This window comes from Lepidochelys olivacea (genome assembly GCF_965140295.1).
Source record: "Lepidochelys olivacea isolate rLepOli2 genome assembly, chromosome: 12".
NCBI lineage: Eukaryota > Metazoa > Chordata > Testudines > Cheloniidae > Lepidochelys > Lepidochelys olivacea.
This window is the reverse complement of record NC_140422.1, coordinates 42,578,851-42,601,868: the sequence shown is the minus strand read 5'-3', so window position 1 is coordinate 42,601,868 and position 23,018 is coordinate 42,578,851. Positions and strand designations below refer to the sequence as shown.

At 44.7% G+C, this 23,018-nt stretch overlaps 1 protein-coding gene across 1 annotated transcript in view; it reads right to left on the bottom strand.

The window, feature by feature from the left end:
* LOC311529129 (uncharacterized protein) overlaps positions 1–23,018 on the bottom strand; it is a 248,970-nt gene that overhangs the window by 28,118 nt on the left and 197,834 nt on the right. Inside the window, exon 6 of the mRNA XM_084644866.1 lies at positions 7,466–7,612. Within this exon, the coding sequence (XP_084500992.1) occupies positions 7,466–7,612 (147 nt within the window). The remainder of the gene's footprint in view (positions 1–7,465; positions 7,613–23,018) is intronic.

The window sequence follows — 23,018 nt, the reverse complement described above, 5'->3', positions numbered from 1 at the left end:
CTGTGAGTATCAGTTCTGCTCTACCTCCAGAACGGGGTAAGTCACCCGCCCCTTCAGACGTCGCGTGCTGCCACAGTAGGTGTAGACGGCGGCTCCTTATGGGGCTGTGACCGTACTGTCAGCGCATGTGCCTCTGATCTGGTGGTTTCGGGGGTCCCAGCAGTTCCTGGTCCTCAGATCCCAGAGTTTCGTTTTAGTTGGTACCACAGACAGCAAAGTTGATACCGAGGCTAATACAGAAGAAGCCTCGCTCCTGTGTGCTTTCTGATCATGTCCACAAGGCTTGGGGGGCCTAAGTCCTTGTGGCTTAGGCATGAAGGCTCACCTAATCTGGACTGGGTCAGGGATCCCTCCTCTTAGAGGGTCTAGAGGGGATTGGCTTTTATGTTTGTGAGAGCGCCCTTTACTCTCATGAGAGGGCCCAGATGAAGGGTGTCATAAATATAAAGGGAAGGGTAAACCCCTTTGAAATCCCTCCTGGCCAGGGGAAAGCTCCTCTCACCTGTAAAGGGTTAAGAAGCTAAAGGTAACCTCGCTGGCACCTGACCAAAATGACCAATGAGGAGACAAGATACTTTAAAAAGCTGGGAGGAGGGAGAGTAACAAAGGGTCTGTCTGTAGTCGTCTTGGCCAGGGACAGAACAGGAATGGAGTCTTAGAACTTTTAGTAAGTAATCTAGCTAGGTATGTGTTAGATTATGATTTCTTTAAATGGCTGAGAAAAGAATTGTGCTGAATAGAATAACTATTTCTGTCTGTGTATCTTTTTTGTAACTTAAGGTTTTGCCTAGAGGGGTTCTCTATGTTTTTGAATCTAATTACCCTGTAAGATATATACCATCCTGATTTTACAGGGGGGATTTCTTTATTTCTATTTACTTCTATTTTTTATTAAAAGTCTTCTTGTAAAACACTGAATGCTTTTTCATTGTTCTCAGATCCAAGGGTTTGGGTCTGTGGTCACCTATGCAAATTGGTGAGGCTTTTTATCCAACATTTCCCAGGAAAGGGGGAGTGCAAGTGTTGGGAGGATTGTTCATTGTTCTTAAGATCCAAGGGTCTGGGTCTGTAGTCACCTAGGCAAATTGGTGAGGCTTTTTATCCAACATTTCCCAGGAAAGGGGGAGTGCAAGTGTTGGGAGGATTCTTCATTGTTCTTAAGATCCAAGGGTCTGGGTCTGTAGTCACCTAGGCAAATTGGTGAGGCTTTTTACCAAACCTTGTCCAGGAAGTGGGGTGCAAGGTTTTGGGAAGTATTTTGGGGGGAAGGACGCGTCCAAACAGCTCTTCCCCAGTAACCAGTATTAGTTTGGTGGTGGTAGCGGCCATTCCAAGGATAACGGGGGTAATATTTTGTACCTTGGGGAAGTTTTAACCTAAGCTGGTAAGGATAAGCTTAGGAGGTTTTTCATGCAGGTCCCCACATCTGTACCCTAGAGTTCAGAGTGGGGGAGGAACCTTGACAAAGGGTCTTTCCCTCTGCTCCTTTTCCTTCTGAAGTCCAGCATAGTATGAGGTGGCATGCACCTTGATGTAGAAGGGGGTCTCTCTGATGTAGAAGGGGGTCTCTCTGGCCTGGGTCTGACTGGGGCTTCGCTGGGCGCTCCATAGGGTGCTTCTGAAGCTGGAGTTCTTACATCTGTCAGATTTGGCTGGGAGAAGAGCAGCAGATTCCATACTTAGCAAAGATATGAGCTTCTTCAAGGCAGTAGAGGCAGTGCTGGTGGTCATCACTGACTGAGAAAGAGCGGAGTCAGGAGATGCAGTTTTTGAAGCCCTGTATCCAGGGCACAATTTAAGTCCTGTGCTGGGAGGGTCTCCAGGGGTGGGGATTCTAACACTAACTTGGGAACTATCAAAACACTAATTAACAGCAAAGAAGAATAAAATATAACTGAATATTTGTGGGAAGAGGAGAAAGGATCAGCTCCAGACACTGGAGGTTCCGACTCAGGCCATACTATGCTGAGAAGGAACTGGGGAGGTGGTCAGTCCGCCCCACCCCTTATAGCCTCAGTGAGGAGCATGAGAAGAGTACACGTGGACCAGTGGACAAGACTAACCAATTGCAAGAACTCTCCGTCTCAGGCACATGGAGCAGATACTACCCACAATGGAATACGCACAGGGATCAGCACTCAAAACGGCCCTGCCTAGAATTGGCAGCCTCTGCACAAGACTATATGTTACGAGCAATGCAGTGGCCATAACCTTAGAAGCGACATGTTTGCTCTAGGGCTGTCAAGAGTTTAAAAAACGTAATTGCGATTAATTGCACTGTTAAACAATAATGGAATACCATTTATTTAAATATTTTGGCTGTTTTTTACATTTTCAGATATATTGATTTCATTACAGCACACAATACAAAGTGTACAGTGCTCACTTTATATTATTTTTATTACAAATATTTGCACTGTAAAAACAAAAGAAATAGTATTTTTCAATTCACCTCATACAAGTACTGTAGTGCAATCTCTTTACCATGAAAGTGCAACTTACAAATGTAGAATTATGGCAAAAAAAATTACTGCGTTCAAAAATAAACAAATGTAAAACTTTACAGCATACAAGTCCACTCAGTCCTACTTCTTGCTTAGCCAATCGCTCAGACAAGTTTGTTTACATTTGCAGGAGATAAAGCTGTCCACTTCTTGTTTACAATGTCACCTGAAAGTGAGAACAGGTGTTTGCAAGGCACTTTTGTAGCCAGCATTGCAAGGTATTTATGTGCCAGATTTCGTAAACATTCGTATGCCCCTTCATGCTTCGGCCACCATTCCAGAGGACATGCTTCCACGCTGATGGTGCTCATTAAAAAAATAGTGCGTTAACTAAATTTGTGACTGAGCTTCTTGGGGGGAGAATTGTATGTCCCTGGCTCTGTTTCACCCGCATTCTGCCATATATTTCATGTTACAGCAGTCTCGGATGATGACCCAGCACATGTTCATTTTAAGAACACTTTGACTGCAGATTTCACAAAATGCAAAGAAGGTACCAATGTGAGATTTCTAAAGATAGCTACAGCACTCGACCCAAGGTTTAACAATCTGAAGTGCCTTCCAAACTGTGAGAGGGACGAGGTGTGGAGCATGCTTTCAGAAGTCTTAAAAGAGCAACGCTCCAATGTGGAAACTATAGAACCCGAACCACCAAAAAAGAAAATCAACTTTCTGGTGGTGGCATCTGTCAAGGCTGAATCCCCACTCTGGCACTTTGAGTGCAGAAGGTGGGGGCCCGCAAGGATTCTAAACAGTAATACTGGCCACTCCAGGCTTGTATTAAACTCCCAAGGTTCCAGCTTCTCTCTGACCTTGGCTTGGTAAACGCTGCCACTGCACAGATGCAAAAAAACCCCCTTGAACCCAGGAAGGAACACTTGGGAATTCCTCCCTGTGGGGTACCCTCAAGCCCTTTCACCCCCCGCCCCTCTCCGGAGAAGAGCTGAGAAAGAAAACAAAGGAAATCAGCTGTTGCCACCAGCTAATCAAACAGCATCTGCACAAACCTCTTAGGACATCAAAAATCCAATCCTGGTCTTAAAAAAGGTAAATTTTATTAAAAACAAAAAGGAAGAAAATATATCTGGAATTTAGGCTTTTGCTAGATTTTTAAAAAGAGCAATTCCAAAAATGAAGCACCCAAACTAGCTTTCTTGGGGGTTCAGCTTAAAGGTTACAAGCATACAAAAGCATCTGGGGTTAGCACAGAGGAGATTCACAAGCCAAAATAAAGAAATAAATCTGATCGCGTTTACCTAAACATTCCCTATCCAAATGATTCCCTCTAGGTATGGAAGATAATTTTTCATATCTGGTTCAATCTTATGCAGCATTCCTGCTTACAGCATGGCTGCTCCGTGTCCCTGCAGCCCAGAGAGAACAGACAAAGGGAAAGTTTCTTTCCCAATTTTAAAAAGTTCTCCCTTCCCATTGGCTCTTTTGGTCAGGTGCACCCTTTTTTCTTCTTTACCTGGGGGACTTTTTAAAGGTGAAGCAAGTAGAGAACAGTTACCAGGAGGGATTTTACAGCTAACTGGCTGGCTGGGTGTCCATCAAAGGGACTTACCCCACCCCCCCACTTTATTTATCACAGCATCTGACTCAGATGATGAAAATGAACATGCTTTAGTCCACGCTACTTTGGATCATTATCAAGCAGAATCCATCATCAGCATGGATGCATGTCCCCTGGAATGGTGGTTGCAGCATTAAGGGACATATGAATCTTTAGTGCATCTTTAGCGATTTTATTTGACCAAGCTTTGGAGCTACACAGAGCTCTTCTTCAGCCTCAGACGTGTAGAAGCTCCTTGTAGCTCGAAAGCGCATCCATCTCACCAACAGACGCTATTACCTTGCCCACCTTGTCTCTCCAACAACAGATCTGTGATGTACAGACAATCACAAACATAGTTAAGCCGACAGCTCTAGTAACCAGATGCCAGGGGCTCCCCCATTTCCCTCTTTCAATTTTCTGATTTTCCCCCAATTCAACAGGGATCTTCCCATTGATAACTAGAACATTTCCTAAAATTTTGGATTTGCGTAGCTTTGGTGTTCAAAAGGAATCATTTTCCAGATAGACAAGCAGAGAAATGCTGTCAAGTTGATGTCAGTCCAAGAGAAATGTTTCTAGTCTGTTGGTTGTGAGGAAACCTATAACAATGTGGGCTGAATATAAACTGAGATAGTTTCCTTTTTCGGGGTTTGCAGACAGCTGGAAACCATAGCTTCAAGAGATATGAATTGCCTCATTAATATCACTGGTTTGTTCACTTTGAAACCTAATGACAACTTTATTTCAGTATTGATGCTTTCACGAGAAACAGCAATCTAGTGTGCTTATTCCACACAACCCCAACCATCCCATCTCCAAACCATTGCCACATCTTCCTAGATATCCAAAACCCAACGGACCTAACCTGCTCCTCATTCCCACTTTCTCCCCCGGATAAATCTGTATAATGAACATCTATTCCATATAAAATCAACGGCAAGCTGAAAACATGATGAGAACAAAATGAAATGAATATAAAAATTGGCACTGCAAGGTGCACAACAACTGCTTAGTTAGGACCGTTGAACAAAGCCAGTCACCATGAATAATATATAGCTTTGAATATCTGCAGAAAGGAGAGAGAGGATCAGCTCCAGACACTGGACTCGGGCCATGCGGCACTAAGAAGGAATGGAAGAGGCAGTCAGTCTGCCCACAAAGATAGGGCCTCCATCAGATCACTCCAAACATGGACTGGTCTATAAACTACTAATTGTCAGCCTGGGTGGGGCCTGGTACCTTTGGCTCAGTGGACATTTCGTGGCTAACGTGCATGTCCGGAGTTCCATGGAAGTCCCAGAGCACACATGGCACATGCTTTGTAAGCTTTCTTTTCCAGGAGTGGTGGGGCTCCCTAAAATCATAGAATATCAGAGTTGGAAGGGACCTCAGGGGGTCATCTAGTCCAACCCCCTGCTCAAAGCAGGACCAATCCTCAATTTTTGCCCCAGATCCCTAAATGGCCCCCTCAAGGATTGAACTCACAACCCTGGGTTTAGCAGGCCAATGCTCAAACCACTGAGCTATCCCTCCCCCCAAACCAGTGCTCCAGGTGAGGCATGAACTCACAACCTCAGCATAATAAGTACTGTGCGCTAACCAATTGCTTGAGCTTAGGGTTGGGAGCTGTGAACTCCTGAGGTCTAGTTCCACGCCATTGACCTTGATACTTCAAACATGTAACCATGTACCACAATATTATTAGCTCCTTTGTACAAATGAAGAAATGTAGGCTCAGAGAGGATGAGTGACTTGTTCAGGGTCATATAACAATTCAGTACCACCCCAAGCCTAATCCATTACTCTGCATGGTCTCCCACGAAAATCCTTTCACCTGTCTCTCCCCGTTGTGCCTGTCTAGTAAGACTTCTGGGTTGGGTGACTGGTGGAAAACATGTCCTGGGCTTGCTGGTCCAGGGAAGGAGGAAGATGGGCAGTGCAAGAGGTACCTTGTTTGCAATGATCCAGGGACAGGAGAGGAAGACAATGGCTGCCACAGAGACATACAAACCATCTTGGCAAATTTCTGAAGTTCCTCTCACTGGCAAATTTAAGCTTTTTGTGATAATATTAGAAACCCGAGGTTAGAGAGCGCCAACAGACGGCTGCAATCCATGTCACTTGAGGCCCAATACCATACATTAGCTCTAATTTAACTGCCTAAAGCCCAAGGTGACAGAAGCTTAAAAAAACTAGAGAGAATAAAAAAACTAAAACCCAGCACTGGATTTCCCTCTGATGCAAAGGTGCATTTGTCTTCTCTGTCCCAGAACCCGTTGTGTTCTGCTGGTGTTCTTTGGGGGCAAGGGCTCTGGGCCTGATTCTTCATGCTTATACAGTCATGTATTCCTGTGCAGAATGGGTGTAAAATACCCATCTTTTGTAGAGTCCTTTTGATCTGGTAGTAAGGAGGGCAGACTCAGGCCCAGAGCTGGTCTTTGTTCTGTGAGGTGCTGTGCAGCTCTATGATTACACCTGAGTAATAGTTAATAATGACCTGACTTAATAAATATACTGTTATGACATGCATGCACGCATGCACATATACCCCTCCTCACCATGACATGCAAACTTAAGGCTCTTGAACTCACACTCTGGCCTTTGAGGTTTGTCATTATCAGCTAGAATGGAGCCAAGTCTTTTGAAAAAGGCACTTGATGGAGCTGAAGATTTGCATGATGACTGGGCGTTCTGATCTGGTCTGCTACTGAGGAGTTGCTGTGGCTGTTGGGGAGGGGATGCTTGGTTAGCAAGTAGACGACATATTTGGCTAATGCAGCGGGGCACCCAGGGTTTTCAGACACACATCTCTTTTTGTATAACTAAATAAGGATGGGCTGAGCAGTACTGAAACAGTCTAACTTGGTGAGGAGCATGGGGAAATTCCCTCTTGCTGCAGGAAACCAGGACGATCAGCATTACTCTCATTGTCTTCCTGGCCACTGCCAAAAGGATCACTACGGAGTGTGCCCAGGCTATTAAGCACAGCAGCCTCCAGCGTCCAGCTGGGGCATTAGGCTATGTAGCATGTATATAGTCTAGGAGGGGTTTAAGCTAGAAGAGATGAGGGGTGTTCTGAAGATGACAGACACTCTGATTTTCAAAGGCAATGATGCAAAGTTGCAGATCCTATAAATTTCATCTGGAATTATGGCTGCTCGGCACCTCTGAAAATGAGACCCTAGGTTTCCAGAGAGGGAAGGCCCAAGCTGCAGAATGCTATAGCTCCTGATACTTTCTTTGCATGGAGTTAAATTCAAGCCTGCTTCTACAGGGAAAAGATGAAAGTCCAGGTAAAAGAGGTGAGAAAGTGACGGGCCATACCATGAAGGGAGTTGATTGGGGCCACACTGCAAATAAATGCAACCAAAGACAATGGAGTGCAGAGAAAGCTTTCCCTTACCATCTGCCTGAGGGATTGCACTGTATTCTCCAGAAGGTGCTTCTCCTGCAGTTGATTGACTGCCTCCGAGTCCTTCCGGGAAATTTCGTGGTGAAGGTCTGTGATTATCTCCTGCAGCTCCTGAATCTTAGTTTCCCTCTCCAGAACCTACGAAATACAAACTGAAAGCGTAATGCACCGGAATGGGAAACAGGGAGGCAAAAGGAGCATTAGTAACAGGTCTGTGTTCTGCGATTCCACGGCCACAGAATTTGCCATGAAATTCCCTGCTGGCTGCAGCATTGTGCTCCAGAATCTCTAATTTTACCAGTGTTTCTAGCCCCATGGTTTTGAGGAGACTTTTAAAATGTACATCAAGTGTAAATCAATCCAGAATTGTCTTGATTCTATAGATAACGCAAAATGGTGTCCCGAAAAGTGTGCGCTATCCCATTTGGCATAATGGGTTGTTAATTCTGTAACCTAAAGATACCAGTTTAAAAGTCAACAGTATTAGTTATTTCACTGCTGATCATTTTAGCAGCTATATCCAGCTAATGTGTTAAGTCCACAGTGCAAAAATGCCATGAACAAGCGCTCACGTTCCAAAAGGACTAAAATGCCCCTACCCAGCAGCCAAAACTTCCAGCATTCACCACTGACAATTTCCACAAACAGGCACCGCTCCCCTAAATTGGTAATTCACAATAATAAAATCCACTAAATATGCACCAGCTAAAAACAGGATAACAAAATACATTGAAACCCTGCCCTCACCCCCTCCTTCAGAGCCTGGGAAAAAAGATGGACTTGGCAGGTTAACAAATCTGGGCTCTGGCAGCCAAGGGGGACGCAAGTTCCAAAGGGAAAGGGTCTCACACGGAGAATGCCCTGCTGGCAGCTCCCCCCCGTTATAACAAGGGAGCTCCAGCCTGAAGCGCAGCTGCTGATGGCCAACATGACAGTAAGTGTTCCTTTCAGTAACCAGGTCCCTCACCATTTGGAGCTTCATAGGTGAGCACCAATATCTAAAAATCTAGTCGGAAATGCATTGGCAGCCAGCCTGGAGCCCAGAGCACTGGTGCAACACGGTCCTGGTCAGAAACCCTAGTTAATAAGTGGGCAGACACTTTCTGCTCCAGCTTATTTTCTGGCTGGTCCATGTAGAGTGCATTACAACCCCCTAATCTGAGTAACAAAAGCAGAAGTAACAGCAGCAAGATCCTGCATCAAAGAATAAAGGCTACATTTTCTCTTCATGCATAGATGGAAAAGTGCTCTGGTTACAGGCTGGAGAAGATGAAGGATGTATAGGAGGATTTGCTTTGAATAACTCTCCACTGTCTATCCATGGTCATTCTGAAAGGCTGGAGGGAGGTTACTAATGAAGTTCCTCAAGGATTGTTTTTCATTTGCATTAATGACCTTGGCATAAAAAGTGGGAGTGTGCTAATAAAACCTTCAGATGACACAAAGTTGGGAGGTATTGCCAATGCGGAGGAGGACAGGAATATTACACAAGAAGATTTGGATGACCATGAAAGCTGGAGTAATAGAAATTGAATGAAATTTAACAGTGCAAACTCATGCACTTAGGGATGAACAACAAGAATTTTTGCTATAAACTGAGGACGTATCATTTGGAAGTGACAGAGGAGGAGAAACACATGGGTGTATTGGTCAATCACAGGATGCCTATGAGCTGCTAATGTGATTGCGGCTGTGAAAAAGGCTAATGCAATGCTAGGATGCACCAGGGAAGGTATTTCCAGTAGAGATAGGGAAGTGTTATTACCAATATACAAGGCACTAGTGAGACCTCACCTGGAATACTGTGTGCAATTCTGTCCCCCCATTTAAGAAAGATTAATTCAAACTGGAACAGGTGCAGAGAAAGGCAACTAGGATGATCAGCGGAATAGAGAACCTACCTTATGAGAAGAGACTTAAAGAGCCTGGCTTGTTTATCCTAACAAAACAAAGGCTGAGGGGAGAGATGATTACTCTCTATAAATATATAAGAGGCATAAACACCAGGAAGGGACAGGAGTTATTGAAATTAAGAGCCAATATTGGCACAAGAACAAATGGATATAAACTAGCCATCAATAAATTTAAGCTAGAAATTAGACAAAATTTGACCTTAAAGTTTATGAGTCTAGAGCATAAACCAGCGTTATGGGTCTGGACAGAGTTAGCTGCCCTGGCTCTCACTGCCAGCCTCAGAGAGTTCCTAGAGCTGTCCACAGTGAATGCAGTAGCTAGGGTTACTTTCCTTAGTGCTGACTTGCATTGATTTTGATTCTAGGGACTGATGTTCTCTTGGTCTAGGGGTCACCAAATGAAATATATAGTCAGCAGTTTTAAACAAAAAAAATGTATGTATTTTTTCCACACAACACACAGTCAGTCTGTGGAACTCGGCCAGAGGATGTTGCGAAGGCCAAGACTATAACAGGGGTCAAAAAAGAACTAGATAAGTTCATGGAGGATAGGTCCGTCAATAGCTATTAGCCAGGATGGGCAGGGATGGTGTCCTTAGCTTCTGTTTGCCAGAAGCTGGGAATGGGTGACAGGGGATGGATCACTTGATGATTACCTGTCCTGTTCATTCCCTCTGGGGCACCTGGCATTGGCCACTGTCAGAAGGACATAAGAATGGCCATACTGGGTCAGACCAAAGGTCTATCCAGCCCAGTATCCTGTCTGCCGACAGTGGTCAATGCCAGGTGCCCCAGAGGGAGTGAACCTAACAGGTAATGATCAAGTGACCTCTCTCCTGCCATCCATCTCCACCCTCTGACAAACAGGATATCATATGATAAACAATCATATGCAAGAGCATACTCGTATAGTGCTGCAGAAAGCAACAGATGTGCTTTATGGGTATAAGATGTTTATTCTTCCTTTTAAGCCAAATATAGAAAGATTATTCTGCAGTAATATTGCAACCCTTTCATCCAGTTTTAGTCCCTTTTCATTGCAAACTTCAGCTGGTCTCCAGAAACCACTGTCTAGCTTCTCCAGCAGATACTACTGCCTTTTCATCTTTTAGATTCAACCAGCATTAGAAGTTTGGAAACAACTGTCCAGCAGCAAATGGCTGCAAATCAGAAAGTAATACTCTCATCAGTAGAATAAAGGGAGCTTGACACATCAAACTACCACTGCAAATTCAGTCTTGGTCAAGCTCTTTGACGAAAAGGGCATCCAAATTTTTGCTGTTTTTCCCTATGTTTATATATGGCCCAAGAGAGTCAGGATACACACAGGTTGTACCTTATAGAACAGCCAGGCAGCCCTGCTTCTGTATGCTCCACTGACACACTGTATGACCTTAGGCAAGTCAGTCTAATATCCTTGGGCCTCAATCATCCAGCTGAAAAACTGGGTAACACGCAGGAGTTCCACTGAACTTCAAAGCAAATTGTTGCTGCATCTGTCTTGAGGTTTCCTGGGGAAATAAATTCCCCATCTCCTCTCTCCAAGGAAGCATTTCACTTAGGAGAGAAGGTGAAAGAATGCAGTATTTGACACATGGCGATATCCTCACAATTCATAGAAAAGTCCATAAAGAAGGATTGATTATGTTAAGTGGAAACAGGGAAACGAATGGAAAAAACAACAAAAGCCATATCCTAAGAGTGAAGTCAGATGCCAGGGCTTGCTTTAGGGTCATCTGGAGCAGTGGTTTTCAAATGTTTTTTCTGGTGAACCTGTTCAAGAAAACTGTTGATGCCTGCGACCCAACTGAGCTGGGGATGAGGGTTTTGGGGTGTGGGAGGGGCTCAGGGCTGGGACAGAGGATTGGGGTGCGGGGGTGAGGGCTGCGAGGTGGGGCTGGAAATGAGGGATTCAGGTGTGGGAGGGGGCTCTGGGCTGGAGCAGGGGGTTGGGATGCAGCAGGCGGTCAGGGCTCTGGGGATGAGGGGTATGGGGTGCAGGAAGGGGCTCTGGGTTTGGGGAGGCTAAGGGATGGGGCAGGGGATTGGGGCATGGGCTTACCTCGGATGGCTCCCAATTAGCGGTGCAGCATGGGTACTAAGGCAGGCTTCCTGCCTGTCCTGGCACCATGGACCGCGCTGCGCCTCGCAAGTGGCCAGCAGCAGGTCCGACTCCTAGGTGGAGGCGCGCAAGCGGCTCCGCATGGTTCTCACCCACAGGCACCGCCTTCCAGGAGTGTGGAGCCAGTGCTCAGGGTGGGGGCAGCATGCGGAGCCCCGTGGCCCCCCCGCCTACGAGCCGGACCTCATGCTGGCCACTTCTGGGGCACAGCATGGTGTCAGAACAGATAGGGACTAGCCTGCCTTAGCCGGGCAGCACCGCAGACGGGACTTTTAATGGTCCGGTGACCAATACTGGGTCACGACCTGCAGTTTGAAAACCACTGATCTGGAGGTCCTCAAGGAATCAGTTCTGAAGCACTTAGAGAAGAGGAAAGTGATCAGGAACAGTCAGCATGGATTCACCAAGGGCAAGTAATGCCTGACTAATCTAATTGCATTCTATGATGAGATAACTGGCTCTGTGGATGAGGGGAAAGCGGTGGACGTGTTGTTCCTTGACTTTAGCAAAGCTTTTGACATAGTCTCCCACAGTATTCTTGCCACCAAGTTAAAGAAGTATAGGCTGGATGAATGGACTATAAGGTGGATAGAAAGTTGGCTAGATTGTCGGGCTCAGCAGGTAGTGATCAATGGCTCCATGTCTAGCTGGCAGCCGGTGTCAAGTGGAGTGCCCCAAGGGTCGGTCCTTGGGCCGGTTTTGTTCAATATCTTCATAAATGATCTGGTGGATGGTGTGGATTGCACCCTCAGCAAGTTTGCAGATGACACGAAACTGGGAGGAGAGGTAGATACGTTGGAGGGTAGGGATAGGATACAGAGGGCCCTAGACAAATTGGAGGATTGGGCCAACAGAAATCTGATGAGGTTCAACAAGGACAAGTGCAGAGTCTTGCACTTAGGACGGAAGAATCCAATGCACTGCTACAGACTAGGGACCGAATGGCTCGGCAGCAGTTCTGCAGGATTGTTTAGTCTGTGGAAGAGAAGAATGAGAGGGGATTTGATAGCTGCTTTCAACTACCTGAAAGGGGGTTCCAAAGAGGATGGATCTAGACTGTTCTCAGCGGTAGCTGATGACAGAACAAGGAGTAATGGTCTCAAGTTGCAGTGGGGGAGATTTAGGTTGGATATTAGGAAAAACTTTTTCACTAAGAGGGTGGTGAAACACTGGAATGCGTTACCTAGGGAGGTGGTAGAATCTCCTTCCTTAGAAGTTTTTAAGGTCAGGCTTGACAAAGCCCTGGCTGGGATGATTTAGTTGGGGATTGGTCCTGCTTTGAGCAGGGGGTTGGACTAGATGACCTCCTGAGGTCCCTTCCAACCCTGATATTCTATGATTCTATGATCTTCTTCCAGCCCAGAAAAACCTCACTTTTTATCTGGGCAGAGAAATGTGCAGCATTTATAACCACCATATGAGCATGTACCTTTCTCAACTTGCTCTGCAAACACAGTTTAAGCTCCCCCACTTCCTGGGCTTTGGATGTAATAAAGTAACAACAATTCACCCAAACTTTCTCCACAGACCCCAGGTCCTCTCTTCTCAGAAGTCCACTCCCATTCTCTGATATTCAGGTAAGGCAGCTCCTCACTCTCCTCAGTAAACCACCAGGACCCACTGAAACCTTTTCCACCAAGGAAACACACCAGCCAATAGGGTGGCAGTGTTGCAGGCACACACTGCCAGCCTGTTATACGTGGATTTGAAACCTGACCTTTGCCAAGAAGAAAGATTCATTATCTGGAGTAGGGCTTGGTGCTGAGATGATATGACCAAAATTAATCACACAATTGAGTTCTGGGATCTGTACACTTTAAGAATAAACCTCCAGAGCAGCAGAAGCTTCAGTGAAGTACAGTAGAGCAAACAGATAACCCAGTTTCACGGCGGGTGAAGAAATGACCTGCCAGAGTCAAAACCAAAGCTTGAACTGAGTGTTGAGGACTACTGAGGCCAACACAGTGGATATGGCAGGCACACCTCACTGCATCTGAGAGCATGATTGCACTTCAATTGCCAAGGCTGTCAGTCTCAGAGCAGTGGCCGTGACTGTGCAAGCCTCAGATCTGGCACCCCAGGGCCTGCCCTTCTGAGCCACTGCCACGGGAAGGACTCTGCGGCTGAGCACTACTGAGCCACTCAGTCTGCCCAGTGGCTTGAGAGCACTAGTGATGGTGGAGAGGCTCTGAGGCACACTCTGCTCCCCCAGAACCTCGCCAGTCGTCACTGAGGGTTAGAGGGCAGATTAGAAAATATCACACAGATAAAATAAGATAGGAGGAAAACCTTAACCTCGCTCTGCAAAATGTAAGAGCTTTGTCAAAATAAAAGCCACAGCTAAACTCTTCTGCTGCACACCTCCCAGCTCTGAAACCTGTCCAAGCGGAGAGACATTTTCTCTGTCAGCTACAAACTCTGCATGCAGGAGAGAGACTCCGGCAGAATATCTGCACAACAGCACCTCCATGCAAACACTATCCCAGTAATGGGAAATCTTAATGATGTAAAGCAGCAAGGTCACACAATGTGTCCAGGCAGCTCTTGGAAAGGCACAGTCTCTGCAGATATTACAGAGAAGAGCTCAGAATTGCTCTTGGGTCATTAGGCTTTGCCGGAGGGGTTTTCTCCCACTATTAACTACAAACAAGGTTCAGGTTCTTGTTACTCAGTTTCGTGCACATAATGCAAAAAGGTGAAGGGCAAGGTTTACCAAAAGCCGTTTGTAAATATGCTAAGACAATTCACTTGTGTTTTTAGAATCCTTCATACACTCTGTACAATAAGTAATCTTAAACAGGAAAACTGAAAAAAGTCTTATAAATATTGCAACACTTTTTCAGCATAAGAACTTTGTATCTACATTGGTACAGTGACTGCATGTAAATATACATACAGTCTACCATGGTACAATTCCCTTCCCCCTCGACACTGACTACATTTCCCTACAGCCTGCCTCCTTCTCTCAGTTTTATGACCCCAGTGAGATGAGCTCTCACTGTTTTCATCCTCGTTACATTTTGATATTTCAAAGCATGGCCCGCTTCTCACTCCCATCTCCCCGCTCCACATTACTAATGAATTGGAAAGCAGACATCATTAGTTTTTGGAGACCATTTCTTTTAAAATTTACAGAACGCTTCATCTGAATCCCTAGAGCCAGTCTGCTGTTCTCATCTTAGAATCTTATTAGCATCATATCTTCTGTATCCTGCCATGCAAACTGCATTGCTATGCACTTTCTAGCACTTGACCCTTTTGCGGACAGAATTAATTTCCTCTTTGAAGATACAGCAGCATGCTGTTATGCTTGTTAAAGAAAGAAAACTCAAGCAAGAAGACAGGGAAGCAAGCAAAGAATATTCTCAGTTAAATATAAGCCATTGTCGGATTTTGTATAGGAAAACAGAGAGACAGAAAGAGCGGTCATGAGAAATAATAGAGTGATGACTATTACCGGAAGCATGTTCCAAAAGAGCATGCAAATAATCTGACTGACAATACATACTGGGAATTTTCATTTTAATGGCGTTTCTTTTGGTCTAACTCTCCACATCCCTCACCTGGTTTCTATGTGCAAAGTGCTTCGAGACTTTTGGTTGCACCATTAATGAGAAGGTTGAAAAGAACCAGGATTTGCTTTCTGCTCAGGGCAATATACTATACTTAGTATATCTGTAGGAGAACACAAAGAAAATAGCCCTCACTGAAAAGAAAACCTTCTCTTACCATTGAATTATACTTAGGAGCCCAAAACACTTTAAGGTAATTAGAATTACCCCCTCAAAATGTAAAATATTTCTATGGGTGGAATAAAACATTTCTTGATCAGTCAGGGAGGTCTCTAGTCCTATAACTTTTTATATATTGTAGGATTTTTATGCATTTACGTTGTTTACACCATTTTGGTTCCCTAATGCAGTTTTAATAGTAGACAAACAACAGTGATCCTCCCTCTGGGAGGAATTTCTTAGAAAGTAGACTTTTCTCCCCTCCATAGGCTGGGCAGAAAGAAATTAAAGTTCAAAAGTTTAGCTTTATAACAACTTACTGTATGATTACACAGCCTGAGAGCACAGGCCAGCAGAGCAAGAGTTAAAGTTTCTGGTTCAGAAAGGCCTGCGACAGAGACCAACAGGGGCACTGGATGGCTCAGGTGACTGGAAATGAGATATTACAGCTTTTTACCTCCAGGTCTCCAGTTCAAACCGGTAATGACTGAAAGCTGCTACCCTCTGAAGGCCGTTCAGTGGCCTTTGTGACATGAGCTGGGAGGGGTCTCAGTCCAGCTGGACTCTCAACCCCACCAGCAGCACTCACTGGCATGCTTGCTGACACACCGAGGGCATGCCTGCACAGCCTGCAGCCACGAGCCTCCCAGCCTGGGCTGACGAACATGGGCTAACGGGGCTTGCACTAGTGCTCTAAAAACAGCCATTCACACAGCACGCTTGGAAACGGCAACTCTGGCTCAGACGCCTCCTCCCTCCCTAGGCACCAGAGCCCAAGCTGCAGCTTCGAGTGCTGCCTACATGGCTGTTTTTAGAGTCCTAGCACGAGTCTTGCTAACCCAAGTCTGTCGAGGTTCGCTGCTGCGGATTGTGTAGACATGCCCTAAGGCACCGAGGATGTAATGAGCCATGGAAACGCAGGATGCTTTCACACTGAATATCCCTCTTCCACATCAGGTTGAGACTACACAACAGGGCAGCGTGAGGAAGCTGGAATCTCCTTGGGGGAGGAACAGAGACATACATCTCCTATGCTGTCCTCGGGAGCCTCGCTGGCATTACCATTTTTAAAAAGAAAAGAAAAGGAAACCAGGCAGGGGTCAATACTCAGGAATATATTTTCTATGGGTTACTCATTCAGAACATCCAAAGTTCAAACACATAACATCTGCTTGATCCAACAAAATTCAACCCAGAAATGGAGGCAGGTTTGTCATCAGGTTTGGCTATACATATGCCACAGTTCTCTCACCGAAGAGGTATATGCTGGTGCCTGTATTTAGGCATTTCTACCAGGCTGCACTGGAGCATGTAATTAGTTGATAAGCCATCAGAGAGAGAGAGAAAGAGAGAGGGGCCAGTTCCTTTCTCAGAAACTATATTCAGACACACCACACATGATGTCCCTTTCCCTCAGATTTTATTTTGTATTCTGGAACTTCATTCTCCTTGAAAAAGGAAATTTTGTGGATACAAATTTCCCACCAAATAGCGTGAATATATCCTGGAAAGAGCTGGTGGCAGGTTTATTTCCCATCCTCTACCATAGTCTCCAGAAGTGCGTGTGAGAAGAAAGTAGAAAACAGGAGGCTAAGGTGCAATGGAGCCTATCAGTCATGAGAAAACTTGGGAAATACTTTCCTGGGGTTAAGCAGGAAGACAGGTGGTGTTCAGCACAGACAGCATAAGTGCCAGACACAGACTGGCAGAGAGCTTATAAATAGCACAATGAATGATCTGTAGCAAGAGCCATGGGCAACAGCTAGCCATTAGTCTGAGGCTTGGTAATGCACTCCTCAAGTACATTACTCACCAATCCATCAGGCAACATGCTACGGAACTGAGAGATTCCAGCACTTTTAAATCTGTAACGCAATGGCTGCCAGCCTGCACTACATGCCCTAGGTTACAAGGGCATGGAGGAAGACAATTCATTTAGTGTCATAGCCAGTATTTCTTCTTCTCCTTCTTCTGTGTGTACTTAAGAAATGGGCCTATTATTATCTTCAGATTAATAGCCGAAAGAATGCTTTGGTGTCTCTATGAACATTAACTATTGAGAAAGGCTTTCAAAGAATGCGTGATCAGTGCAGTTTTCATTAACTGGAGTGAGAATGAAAACATTCATGAGAACAGAGGTAATTCCTTCATTTCAAAAAATATTACATACAACGGAGCTATTTTAAAAAAACACTAAGGTTGCAAAGTCAAGCACACAGAAAGTTTGCAAATGCCAGCATTAAGGTTGCCCATGTGACCTTAATTTGGTCCCCTGGTGCATATGCATTATGCTACAGTCTTTAATTACATGATCATATTTTTCCACAGGACACCTGTCTGAGTGTACAGGATCAATAATGCTCAGAGAATGGGTTTCTTTTTTTTTTTTTTTTTTTTTTTTTTTAAATTCTCATCATTCAATGTGTGGCTCCAGCCTTCTTTATTACACACCAAACCCTGCACTGAATACATATTTATTAATTTCCTCATGTGATTTTCTGTGGTGCTGTGATGGGGCGCGCTCACCTCTTAGATTCATAGATATTTAGGTCAGAAGGGACCATTATGATCATCTAGTCTGACCTCCTGCACAACGCAGGACATAGAATTTCATCCACCACTCCTGCAAAAATCCTCACACCTATACCTGTGCTATTGAAGTCCTCAAATCATAGTTTAAAGACTTCAAGGAGCAGAGAATCCTCCAGCAAGTGACCCGTGCCCCATGCTACAGAGGAAGGCGAAAAACCTCCAGAGTCTCTTCCAATCTGCCCTGGAGGAAAATTCCTTCCCAACTCCAAATATGGCCATCGGCTAAACCCTGAGCATATGGGCAAGATTCATCAGCCAGATACTACAGAAAATTCTTTCCTGGGTAACTTGGATCCCACCCCATCTAATATCCCATCACAGGCCATTGGGCCTATTTACCATGAATATTTAATTACCAAAACCATGTTATTCCATCATACCATCTCCTCCATAAACTTATTGAGTTTAATCTTAAAGCCAGATAGATCTTTTGCCCCCACTGCTTCCCTTCGAAGGCTATTCCAAAACTTCACTCCTCTGATGGTTAGAAACCTTCGTCTAATTTCTAGTCTAAATTTCCTGGTGGCCAGTTTATATCCATTTGTTCTTGTGTCCACATTGGTACCGAGCTTAAATAATTCCTCTCCCTCTCCGCTATTTATCCCTCTGATATATTTATAAAGAGCAATCATATCTCCCCTCAACCTTCTTTTAGTTAGGCTAAACAAGCCAAGCTCCTCGACTCTCCTTTCATAAGACAAGTTTTCCATTCCTCGGATCATCCTAGTAGCCCTTCTCTGTACCTGTTCCAGTTTGAATTCATCCTTCTTAAACATGGGAGACCAGAACTGCACACAGTATTCCAGGTGAGGTCTCAACAGTGCCTTGTATAACGGTACTAAAACCTCCTTATACCTACTGGAAATACCTCGCCTGATGCATCCCAAGACCGCATTAGCTTTTTACACAGCCATATCACATTGGCGGCTCATAGTCATCCTATGATCAACCAATACCCCAAGGTCCTTTTCCTCCTCCGTTACTTCTAATTGATGCGTCCCTAGCTTATAACTAAAATTCTTGTTATTAATCCCTAAATGCATGACCTTACGCTTCTCACTATTAAATTTCATCCTATTACTATTACTCCAGTTTACAAGGTCATCCAGATCCTCCTGTAGGATATCCCTGTCCTTCTCTAAATTGGCAATACCTCCCAGCTCTGTATCATCCGCAGACTTTATTAGCACACTCCCACTTTTTGTGCCGAGGTCAGTAATAAAAAGATTAAATAAGACTGGTCCCAAAACCGATCCTTGAGGAACTCCACTGGTAACCTCCCTCCAGTCTGACAGTTCACCTTTCAGTAGGACCCGTTGTAGTCTCCCCTTTAACCAATTCCTTATCCACGTTTCAATTTTCCTATTGATCCCCATCTTATCCAATTTAACTAATAATTCCCCATGTGGCACGGTATCAAATGCCTTACTGAAATCTAGGTAAATTAGATCCACTGCGTTTCCTTTGCCTAAAAAATCTGTTACTTTCTCAAAAAAGGAGATCAGGTTGGTTTGGCATGATCTACCTTTTGAAAAACCATGTTGTATTTTGTCCCATTTACCATTGACTTCAATGTCCTTAACTACCTTCTCCTTCAAAATTTTTTCCAAGACCTTGCATACTACAGATGTCAAACTAACAGGCCTATAATTACTCGGATCACTTTTTTCCCTTTCTTAAAAATAGGAACTATGTTAGCAATTCTCCAATCATATGGTACAACAGATTCATTAAAAATTCTTGCTAATGGGCTTACAATTTCATGTGCCAATTCCTTTAATATTCCTGGATGAAAATTATCTGGGCCCCCCGATTTAGTACCATTAAGCTGTTTGAGTTTTGCGTCTACCTCAAATATGGTAATGTCTACCTCCATATCCTCATTCCCAGTTGTCATGCTACCATTATCCCTAAAGATCCTCTTTAGTCTTATTAAAGACTGAGGCAAAGTATTTGTTTAGATATTGGGCCATGCCTAGATTATCCTTAACCTCTACTCCATCCTCATTGTTTAGCAGTCCCACTTCTTCTTTCTTTATTTTCTTCTTATTTATATGACTATAGAACCTTTTACTATTGGTTTTAATCCCCTTTGCAAGGTCCAACTCTACATGGATTTTGGCCTTTCTCCCTTTATCCCTACATGTTCTGACCTCAATAAGGTAGCTTTCCTTGCTGATCTCTCCCATCTTCCACTACTTGTAGGCTTTCTGCTTTTTCTTAATGACCTCTCTAAGATGCTTGCGCATCCAGCTTGGTCTACAACTCCTGACTATGAATTTTCTCCCCTTTCTTCGGGTGCAGGCTTCTGATAGTTTCTGCAAATTTGACTTGAAGGAATTCCAGGCCTTCTCCGCCTTTAGATCCACAAGTTCTTCAGTCCAATCCACTTCCCTAACTAATTTCCTTAATTTTTTTAAATTTGCTCTTTTGAAATAAAAAACCCTAGTCACAGATCTATTTTTGTTTATCCTTCCATTAATTTGAACTGAATTAGCTCATGATTGCTCGAACCAAGGTTGTCCCCTACAACCATTTCTTCTATGAGGTCCTCACTACTCACCAAAACCAAATCTAAAATGGCATCCCCTCTAGTCGGTTCAGCAACTACTTGCTGAAGGAATCCATCAGCTATCACATCTAGGAAAATCTGAGCCCTTTTATTATTACTAGCACTCGTCCTCCAGTCTATATCTGGGAAGTTAAAGTCTCCCACGATCACACAGTTTCCATTAGTATTTACTTTACTAAAAACATTAAAAAGGACTCTATCCATATCCAAATTAGATCCCGGCGGTCTATAGCACACCCCAAGCACTATTCCAGGGGAGGCTCTAATAGTTTTCTTCCCCAATGTAATTTTTGCCCAGACAGACTCTGTCTTATCCATTTCATCGCTTCTTATTTCTTTACATTCTACCTCCTCATTGATAGACAATGCTACTCCACCACGTTTACCTTTATTTCGGTCTTTCCTAAACAGCACATACCCTTCAATACCTGTAGTCCAGTCATGACTACTATTCCACCATGTTTCTGTTATCCCTAGAATATCTGGTTTCCTGCACTTCCTGCACCAGTAACTCTAGTTCCTCCATTTTGTTACCTAGGCTCCTCGCATTGGTGTAGAAACATCTTAATTTTTGCTGTTTGGCCTCACTCACATTCTGTACCCTATTAAGCACAGTCATTTTACTACCAGTATAACCTATTAGACTGGTACCTACACTGCCCTTCCTCCTACCCATGGCTGTATCCTCTCTTACTTCGTTTTCTTTCCTCTCAATGCTAAAATCCGGCGAGGAGATTACCTGGACGTCTCCGAACTATCTCCCCCAAATTCTTAGTTTATAGCTCTCTTAATCAGTTGTGCCAGCCTCCATCCTAGAAGTCTATTTCCTTCCCTACTCAGATGAAGTCCATCCCGAGAGAACTGTCCTCTGTCCACGAATGCCTCCCAGTGGCCATATATCCCAAAGCCCTCCTTATAGCACCACTGCCTAAGCTATCTGTTGATAGTCATAATCTTGTCACACCTTTGTTGCCCTTCTCTAGGAACAGACAGAATCCCACTAAAGATAACCTGAGCCTCGATTTCCTTAAGCGTCTTCCCCAGCCTAGCATAGTCTCCCTTAACACTTTCCATCGAGAATCTAGCCATATCATTTGTCCCCACATGAAGGATAATTAGGGGATTCTTTCCTGCTCCCTTTAGAATCCTTTTCAACCTCAGGTCTACATCCCGTATCTTAGCACCTGGAAGACAGCATACCCTCCTTTTCTCTGGATCAGCTCTGGTTACAAGCCTATCTATTCTTCTCAGTAAAGAATCCCCAATCACATAGACCTGCCTTTTCCTGGTGACGGTGCTATTCTCCAGTCTATCCCCTGTTCCCTCTGGCTGCAAGATCTTTCCATACCTGTTCTCCCTTGCAATCCTCTTTAACCCATCCTGTATCCTCCTGGGGCTCATATTTGGTGTAGTCTCCATTAACTCTTCCCCTTTTCCTATAGGACTAGCTGCTCTTCTCTTCTTCCTTGCCCTTCCACCTTCAGTGACTACCTGCTGAGCCCCTTCTTCATTTTCCAACTCTGCAAACCTATTCTTGAGCTCTATTTCTCCTTCACTAGCCTGTCTTTTCCTCTGCCTGGTTCTTTTAGTCACATGCTTCCACTGACCACTTTCCTCACCCAGTCTCCCCTCAGAATTCCCCAGTCCTGCTTCCATCTGCAAGTCTGAGCTTTTCCCTTCAGATACCTCATGTATTTGCTCCATAACCTCTTGTGGGTGCCCCCCTTCGTTGGCTGTTGCCCGTCAGTGGCTCAGCCCTCTGGCCAAGTCACACACAGTCACATAGAATCATAGAATATCAGGGTTGGAAGAGACCTCAGGAGGTCATCTAGTCCAACCCCCTGCTCAAAGCAGGACGAACACCAACTAAATTATCCCAGCCAGGGCTTTGTCAAGCCGGGCCTTAAAAACCTCTAAGGATGGAGATTCCACCCCCTCCCTAGGTAACCCATTCCAGTGCTTCACCACTCTCCTAGTGAAATAGTTTTTCCTAATATCCAACCTAGACCTCCCCCACTGCAACTTGAGACCATTGTTTCTTGTTCTGTCATCTGCCACCACTGAACAGCCAAGCTCCATCCTCCTTGGAACCCCCCTTTCAGTAATTGAAGGCAGCTATCAAATCCCCCCTCACTCTTCTCTTCTGTAGACTAAATAACCCCAGTTCCCTCAGCCTCTCCTCGTAAGTCATGTGCCCCAGCCCCCTAACAATTTTCGTTGCTCTCCGCTGGACTCTCTTCAATTTGTCCACATCCTGTCTGTAGTGGTGTGGGGGGGATCAAAACTGGACATAATACTCCAGGTGTGGCCTCACCAATGTCGAATAGAGGGGAATAATCACTTCCCTCAATCTGCTGGCAATGCCCCTACTAATACAGCCCAATATGCCATTCCCCTTCTTGGCAACAAGGGCACACTGCTGACTCATATCCAGCTTCTCGTCCACTGTAATCCCCAGGTCCTTTTCTGCATAACTGCTGCTTAGCCAGTCGATCCCCAGCCTGTAGCAGTACATGGGATTCTTCCTTCCCAAGTGCAGAACTCTGCACTTGTCCTTGTTGAATCTTATCAGATTTCTTTTGGCCCAATCCTCCAATTTGTCTAAGTCACTCTG